The following is an 8470-nucleotide window of genomic DNA, read 5'->3' as shown; positions in this document are numbered from 1 at the left end:
AGGCGCAATCAAGGACCAGCATTTTTCAGTATTTCCCGATACATTCATTGATGTAAAATTACATTAATTACTGGAACATCTGGAATTGCTGTAGAAATGCGTTCTATCGGAGGCTCTTTCAAAATCCCTCAGTCAAGTCTATAGAATTTTTAATAACTCTTCATCAAAGGACCTTCTGCTGTCATGACCAAGACAGAGAAGAGCAACTGAGAGTAACGGCAGGTAAGTAATAATAATTTCAAACATATTCAAATTATGTCGTGCTGGTGTTCACAAGACAGCACTTGTGATCTGTCCAGGAGTGCCTGTCTGTTTGAACAAGCTAACCAGAAGGCTTCTTTATTCTTTGTCGTTTTTTTTTATTCTTCATGAAGCATGAGTCCTAGGAATGTATCATAGTGCATAGTAAATGCTTATTTTACAACCCCGGGGTTAACGATTCGCTTTCCTTAGTAACTGCGATTCTCTTACGCAGCTTCGAAGTACGAAGGATTGGTGCGTCAATTCTTAAAACGCTCTTAAGTTCAATCAGCGCATTTAATTTCAAATGTTTGTAAGAATTAATACATTCTTGACGAGCATTACACGACAATGTTACATTCAGCCATGACCAAGTGCACTACCACTGTGCTCCTCCGTTTTCCCGCGCTCAATGCATTGCGCAACGCTTGCATGCAATCGTGTGCTGTACGCAACACGCTGCAGTCACCTGCATACGGCCGCACGTTACCATAGCAACGATTCTAACAAAAACACCAACAAATCGAACCATTTTTTGTTCACCATCAGCGCAACCTTGCTTTGTTTTTTCCGCGCGTTGTCCATTTTTTTTCGCTCCTCTTCACTAGTGTGAAATTTTCGTGTTTGCTGCGAGTGCTGCCTTCCTTTCGGCCGAGTCAAAAATGGTAGCACGACGTAACAACGTGCTGACCTAAGCGTGTGTCCATGTGTGTGTGGGTGTGTGCAAGGGTGTTTGTGTGTATCAAATTCTACTAGAAAACTACAGCGAACTTCTCTAGTGCAGTGTGTTGGAACACCCCAGTCGCACCACCGGCCGACGATGGGGAAGGATTCGGTGCGCGAAAAGGACACCGCCGTGGTGATGGCCGGCGGTAGCAGAAGATCCGGCGGCCGTCCGGTCAGTGCATCGCCGTACTCGGAAAATTATCGGCCACCGATCGATCTCTGCCAGCGTCATCTGATCAACCACCGGCTGATGGTGTCGAAGCTGACACGGCGCGAGCTGGAGGACAAATATCTCAGCCTGTGCGACGAGAACTACACCATCAAGAAACGGTTCCTCGAGCAGGAAGAGTTGGTGAAGCGGTTGAAAACGAAGCTGACACGCCTGTCGAACGAGAGCAATACACGGTCCAAATCGCGCCTCGACATGGCCTCGAACGAACACTACAGGTATGGGGCGTAGGGCGAGACCGAGTCCTTGCTTTTCTTTTGGTCCCTTCATTGGTTGGAACGGTTCCCTTTTCTAGCAGACTGCACGATCTGGAGCTACAGCGGCGAGAACTGCACGAAAAGTTGGAAGCCCTTCGCCGTGCTACGTCCACCGAAGGACGACGGATCGAAAACGCAAGCAAGGCTAATAGCGCGAGGACAAGCACCGTGCATCAGCGTCGTTCGAAAAGTGCCCGTCCGGCGAAGGATCCAGATGCGGTGGGTCGTCGAGAGTGCAAGTCTTCTTCACCGTCGAACGATGGGTACGACGAGGAGGAGGACGATCGTCGCCATCGTGCGGTTGGCAGTGGACCAGGTCGTCGCGTCAGTACGGACGATCGAACGGAAGATGATGATGACAGCGTTGATGGTGGGGTGGCACGGCGGAACAGTCACCGGAAGTCGTACGGTGCGGACGATGAAGATGAGGATGACGATGAGGAGGACGATGAGAATGATGAGCGTGCCGGTGTGGACGAGGATCGGGATGTACTGTCCGGAGGTAGTGAGGATCTGCATGGAAGCGATCGTCGAGAGTCGGCTAGAGTGGACTCGAATGGACTCGGCGGTACGAAGGCAAGCAATTCGAAGGAGCGTCGCCATGGCTCGGAAAAATCCAAAACGCGACAGGCACAGTGTCCGGACTGTGAGCGCCACCGTACGGAGCAGCTGACGCGCGAAACAGACCTCGTCAAAATGAAGCTAAACATCAAATACCTCCACAAGGTTAGTTTGGTATCGATTTTTTGTGTCCACGTGGAGCGCACTTTCACGATGATTTCTTCCTTTTTCTTTTTCTCGTCAACGCCACGTGAAGGAGCTGCAAAATGAGAAGGAAAAGAGTTCGCTGCTAGCACGCCAGCTGGAGGAGAAGCTGTCGTACGAAATCATGAAACGGAACGCGGCAGAAAACCTCGAAATACTTAACCTAAACCGACAGGTGGAGGACCTGGCGAAGGAACTGCAGCGACAGGTGGACGAGCAGAAGCGGTCGATGGAGCACGAGATGCGGAAGCAAGGTAGGAAAAAGTGAGCTGTGTCTGTACCGGGCTGTTGGTAGGGTCACGTCCATAGCACCCAGTGAGTGCCTCTGATATCCTGAGCTGTCCTCGCCAATGAATGACGTCTATCTCAATGTTTTGTACTACCGAATGTCATAAAGAGAAGGATTTAGTTGTAGAGTTGCTAGATACAAATCTCAAGGTCTTGGTGCTGTTTGTTCTTATACTCCACTTAGAGAGGATATCACATTAGAGCTGTGGGTCTTCTCCATATTTAGGAAATTAATAATGCTCCTGACCTTCCCATTGCCATTCGCAGGTGATCTGGAAGCTCAAATACGCAAGGAGAAGGACAAAAACGTGTCCCTGTTTGAGGAATGTGAACGGTTAAAGAAAAACATTGAAAAGCTCAAGGAGAACATGTCCGAGGTGGAGGTACGTACGGTCTGCCAAACTATCAGACAATATGCACTACAACCCTTTTTTTTTTCTTCGTTAAACATACAGATTGAGCGCGATTTTCTGAAACGACAGCAGGAAAACTTTACCAAAATTGTGGACGAAAACAAGCTGCTCAAGTACCAGCTGGACGAGCTGCGGAAGCACAACGAGGAGCTGCTGAAGCAGATCGATACGCTGAAGGAGGAGGAACTCGTCACGAAGGAATCACAGCGCGAGTTGCTGGCGAAGCTCAAGACGTTACAGCAGGACAATGACACGCTGTCGGTAATGTTGGAAGGTTTGCGCACCGAGAACGAACTGCTGGCCGAGGAACGAACGCAGCTGGAGCATAGTCTGAAGAGCTTAGAAGGTTAGTGGGAGTTGGTTTGGTAGATACAATTGAAGTGTAGCTCTACTAATATTTCTTTCCGTTGTAGCATCACCCATCAAAGAGGTTCGCCCAGTATCGCCGGTAGGTTGAAACGATGCCATCCTTTAACTTCTTCCCACATCTCACATTGACTGGTTCGATGACATAGATAGAGAGAGACTGCCTACTTGTCAACGTGTTTTCCTTCACGACTAGTCGACCACTAAAATGCCACCCAACAGATACTGTACCGCTTTTAATGGGTTACCACTAAATATCACTAGTAATGACCAGGTTTTGCCACATTCTCACCAGCTCCAACGTTTTGGTAGAATTTATTAGGTAGAAAGAATGTAAAAAAAACCCTGTGTGATAATAGAAGAAATTTGTATTTCTGGTCTTCTGAGCTAGTGATTGATTTAATAACCGAAAGTTATATTCCTTTCTTCCCTATACTGTTCAAATAATGCGTGATGACCTCAGATACGTTTGTCGGTGAATGCGTCAGTACAGACAGAGCGAGAAGCAAAACCCGATACGCAAGATACCACGAGCAAAGTCGTCCTCAAAGAACCAACTTCACCCGTTGAGCGACGGGTGCACGAACGGCGGGACACACTGCCGATGGATCTAGGACCACAGCCTAGCCGACGTGCGTCCGTAGCTGCACGTATGAGTCGCGAACGGCACGCTTACGAGACGACCGAAGCTATACAGCTGTTGTCGCGGCAGGTCAGCGTTAGCCACATGATACCGAAGCTGTCCCACATTATGGACAATCGTACCGACGAACCGATTAAACCTAATAATGTTGAGCTGCTGATTGCAAACAGTTACCCGGAAAGGTTGGAGGTAAGACTCTACCGTGTTTTTCTCATGTGAGCTGGAAGGTAGCTAGCGCCATCTGTTGCCCACTAGCTCAAGTACGACATGGTGTACTAAATTTGCTGTACTTTAGTTTTTCAATTCTTTTCAATGTTTCCTTTGTAGCAATCATTCCGCGAGAACGAACAATTCTACGCGCTGCAGAATGCAGCACGCCGTCGAAATACGGATCGTGCGTCAACGATATCTTCGGTGTCGGAAAAACGACGCATCTCTTTCCTTGATGGTGCCACCCCTAAACAATCGACCGGCAAAGATGGTGACCGCTCGGTGCAGGAAAATTACGCCCGGTTCTTCAACATACAGCGGCTTCCCTCGATGTGGCACCGGATAGCGGAGAATCCGGCAGGCATGGCCACCTCCATACCGAATCAAATATTTAACACCAAACGTTCCAACGGTGACGATATGCTAACGATCGAGATACGGTCCGTACGGTGGCATGAAGCCGCCATCGATCGATTGCTAGCTGCCAAGGTTTCGCTCTACTACGTCGAGTTTACCTTTCTCGATCTTTACGGCCATCGGTTGGAAACGCCGCATTCGGCCAACTTCCTATCCGCTGACGGTGCAGTTCAGCTAGAGCATAGGTTCGATTTTAAGGTGAGCGTCGAACTGGACGCTAAGCGTCATCCGGGACGACGCGAGCAGCTGAAGAAAATGCTTGCCCCGGCAGCAGGAAACGTCGGTACGGTACGGTTTGTGGTTGTGAATGAGGATCGCACTGCCGGTGGCAGTCCGAGTGAGGATATAGGATACGCCTCGATCAAACTGCGCACCGAGCTGCAGAATGCTTTGGCACCGAACGTGATGTCGCAGCTGGATGTCGAGGCACCGATCTACGATTTTGACCACGAGCACGATGAGTTGGGTGTGCTTACAGTTAAATTTGACAACATCAAGCTGCTGTTGTCGCTGATGGAGTGATAGTTTTCGATAGCTAGTGAGCATCATTATTTTTTTAAATATTTTTTAACTATATTTATTTTTTAAAGAACTAATTTTCATTTGTTGTTTTATTACTATAACGGAAAGAACGGAAATGATGTTAAATTTCCAGTTCTGATATTTTTCTGAACCATATCAATGCATGTATTCGCTGATGATTCATGCATGTAGTTTCCCGCCATTTGGTTCACCGCCTCGTTGACAGCTACACAGTGGGCTCTTCCACCATATCGCCCGCTTCACTAATTCACCGCAATATTAAATTAAATCAAATGGCGTATGAATATATTCCAGAATAATTTATCATTAATACTTAATTAAATGAGCATTTTAAATAAATGTTACGGTCCTACCAATTTTTTTTTTACTAATCTATTTATTTTTGCCGTTGACATTACTAGTGTCCATCTAATCGACCACTGTGCTCATCGTTTGTTTTGATTTGTGCACGCATAGTTTGCATTGCCGCAAGCACGTTGTACGCCGGAATTTTTGCGAAAGAAAGTTCAAGGAGCGGGATAAGAATCCAGATCGTTTAAAATTCCCTTTTTGTGCACATCTTCAAAGTGCAGTGCTAAACTATTAAGGTGTGAGTGGATAATAGCTGTGGAAAAACGCATCCATGGTGTATAAAGTGCATACAGCGTGAGTCATTACTGGACGGTGTTGCGTGAGTCGTGGCGTGATATGGTTTGATTATTTAACTATAGGTAGATCGTTTAAAGAGCGTTTGATTGTGCAGTGTATGGTGCTAACATTAAATTGGCAAGCAAAATCGGGCAGAATGTACTGTATTATTAATTTTGTGTTAACCTCACATGTGCATTTATCTCATCACACTGGGAAGCAATCTAGGGAGCTCACGATGAGTCATAGTGTTATATTTAGTGCTATCGCGAATAGGACGATCATGCATGCTGATCTGACCATGCATATCGCTGCTCCCGGAGTCTCAATTTGAAGCTACCTGAAGTTCTGTTTTGAATGTGCCCTCGTGACGGGTGTGAAGCATGCGCATACGGACTATATTCGAACTGGTTCGTTGTTTGATAGAAATTTACGATAACAACCTGGGAAGGTTCGTTTCGAACGATCCAGTACAAAAAATGTTCTCCAGTTTAAGGAAAATCGTACAGGTCCTATTAGAATCAAAGGTCCTAATTATTTTGGTGAAGGATTCGATGTGCATATTACTTCCTCTGATTCCGTATTTTTAAATGTTTTCAGAAAATGACGCTAAGGATTGCAGTACTGCTGGGTCTATTAGGCCTCATACTACTGACGCTTGCCGGTGTGATTTGGAGCATTGAAACGTTTACCGAGTGGTTGCTCCAAACGGGCACTATTTCCTGGTTTCTTTCGTTTTTCCCGAATCTCTTCACCAGAGTTGCGATTGCTGCCGTTAAAGCCATTCTGCTGCACTGGATACCTAGCAGGTATGTATTTGCCGCATGGCGAACCTCACTTGACGTTGCAGTTTTTTTTCCTCCACATAATAAAGGTATTGAATCACCGTGCATGGTAGATCAAAATTTTCCACAAATCGACAGTCACAGTTTGAAAGCTAACCCTTAAACTTTTCTTTCTGTTTCCAGCCTCGTGTGGACAATAATTCATGTCAAGTTACAAAGCATTACATTTTCGCACGTCCCAAACACCTCTACACTGGTGCTTGCCTTTGAAGAAATCGTATCCATCTACCAAGACATCACTACCAACGTAAGGTCGCTGACGATTACGTTAGACATCAGCTCAAACGTATCACCATGGATCATAATATCGATCGTCGAGCCGTATATTTGCAAGAGTATCTCCAACAGAAACACTGCACCCACACAGCCAACCGACTCAGCACCCGCTAGCGAACCTAAACCAATCGAACCTCACTCATGGCTGAGCACACTGCTGAACTACGAAAATGGTGGCCTGTTGCAGGTTTTATTGCGGAACGTAAAATTCTGCGCGACGGACGGCACCATGCGTGTGGTCGATAGGACAAAGTCGTTCGAGTTTTATGTTGATGCTCAGGTGCAAGAGTTCGGACTACGGGAACATCGATCCATCTCTGAAGAACTTACGTACACCAACGATTATAAGCTGCTGTACGTGAAAAAGTTAAACGCTAAGATTTTTGTCAAATCGGATGCCAGTGCAACACTGCACTGTAGCTACTTTTCGCTGCACATAGCCAACGCGGCTGGCAAACGTTTGCAACCGTACAGCAGTAACTCGTTGAACGTGCTGCTCGGTCGTCAGCATTGGATGTTCGACGTGTGGATACAGTTAGCCGGATTTTATCTGGGAACGTACGAGCTAAACGAACACGTACATCCTCGTGGTGAGATACTGTTCGCACGACAGATTGAGATGAAGCTGAGCAACTTTAAAGATACGGGAAAGTTACGGCTTTCGGTGGAGCTTCCGATATGCCTGGAGTATAGCCCGGAGTTGGCCCGATTCATTGAATGGGTGCTGCGCTGTATGGCACACTATCGACCACCTGTACCAACGGCCAATCGCACCAGTGTCGTTCCCATTCCAACCAAAGAGAAAACGTTTCCGGCAGCGCTCGACATGGACATTGACGTTACGCTGGGCATGGTGTCGTGTTTGCTGTGGAACGAACACAACTCCTGTTTGCTGGTGAACTGGAAGCAGCTTACGATGACAAAAGCGAACGGTGAAACGAAAATTGAAATCCAAACCACGACCCTGCAGCTGGGCGATTATGGCGAATTTACCAACGTAGAGCAAGGCAATGAGAAGCTAGTGGTGGAAAAAATCGTAATAACGCACGGGGATGATAATCCTTACTTTCAGGATTTGTTCGTTAACCTGATCAAACCCATCGTAACGTGGAACTCGGACGTGCATCAGCACATCAAGCAAATGGTGAAGGAAATGCAGATATTTGCAGCGCAACTAACGCCTCTGCTGCCACCACCGGCACAGCCCGGCAAAGGCATACACGGTAGCATTATCTGTCACGACGTGCGCATTCTCATTCCCGTCACCAGTGTTGGCCCTACGGTGGAAGTAGCGAGCGGAAAATTCACGCTCAGAGCCGCCGGAAAGCAGTCCCTGTCGATGTGGGACACGGTCATATCGGCCGGTATTGTAACCGTAGCGACGCATAAGTTTCTTTGCATCGAATCGGAGGACAGCGAAACGAGGGGCGGCTGGATAATGACAACTTACGATCGAGATGTAAGTAGTGCCCCGTAACAGTGGAAGTTGAATAGGTTAATTAAATGATTTCCCTTTTTTTTCTCTCTCCGGTTACAGCCGTTTGAAATTAATAAAACGTCACTGTACAATGTGGTGTTTAACGGCTTCTTACCGATGTATGAGTGGCTCAGGAAATGGTGGTAAA

At 47.0% G+C, this 8470-nt stretch overlaps 2 protein-coding genes across 7 annotated transcripts in view; both read left to right on the top strand.

The window, feature by feature from the left end:
* The first annotated feature begins 622 nt into the window (after window positions 1-622).
* Window positions 623-5742, top strand: LOC118508832 (probable serine/threonine-protein kinase kinX). The gene is made up of 8 exons (XM_036048578.1): window positions 623-1413; window positions 1491-2178; window positions 2270-2471; window positions 2773-2888; window positions 2961-3264; window positions 3332-3366; window positions 3748-4116; window positions 4255-5742. The coding sequence occupies exons 1-8, from the start codon at window positions 1061-1063 to the stop codon at window positions 5074-5076; spliced, it is 2889 nt and encodes a 962-aa protein (XP_035904471.1). The 5' UTR covers window positions 623-1060; the 3' UTR covers window positions 5077-5742.
* Window positions 5534-8470, top strand: part of LOC118509022 — a 3908-nt gene continuing 971 nt past the window's right edge. Inside the window, exons 1-5 of one of the 6 annotated variants that reach the window (XM_036049050.1) lie at window positions 5834-6134; window positions 6176-6251; window positions 6325-6533; window positions 6693-8304; window positions 8383-8470. The exon at window positions 8383-8470 is cut by the window's right edge and continues 971 nt beyond it. In XM_036049050.1, the coding sequence (XP_035904943.1) occupies window positions 6082-6134; window positions 6176-6251; window positions 6325-6533; window positions 6693-8304; window positions 8383-8469 (2037 nt within the window). In that variant the 5' untranslated portion in view covers window positions 5834-6081 and the 3' untranslated portion in view covers window position 8470. Of the gene's footprint in view, window positions 5808-5833; window positions 6135-6167; window positions 6252-6324; window positions 6534-6692; window positions 8305-8382 lie in introns of those variants that run through there. The other 5 variants (XM_036049053.1, XM_036049055.1, XM_036049054.1 and 2 more) reach the window with 5 other exon arrangements.

Source organism: Anopheles stephensi, chromosome 3 (genome assembly GCF_013141755.1).
Source record: "Anopheles stephensi strain Indian chromosome 3, UCI_ANSTEP_V1.0, whole genome shotgun sequence".
In the NCBI taxonomy this organism is placed as follows: Eukaryota; Metazoa; Arthropoda; class Insecta; order Diptera; family Culicidae; genus Anopheles; species Anopheles stephensi.
Note: the sequence above shows the minus strand (reverse complement) of the source record. Positions and strands in the feature narration are given on the sequence as shown.

Coding starts and splice junctions, on each gene's coding strand:
- LOC118508832 (XM_036048578.1), top strand. CDS start 1,061: ATGGGGAAGGATTCGGTGCGCGAAAAGGACACCGCCGTGGTGATGGCC. Junction 2,179..2,269: donor ACATCAAATACCTCCACAAG/GTTAGTTTGGTA, acceptor CGCCACGTGAAG/GAGCTGCAAAATGAGAAGGA. Junction 2,472..2,772: donor GCACGAGATGCGGAAGCAAG/GTAGGAAAAAGT, acceptor TGCCATTCGCAG/GTGATCTGGAAGCTCAAATA.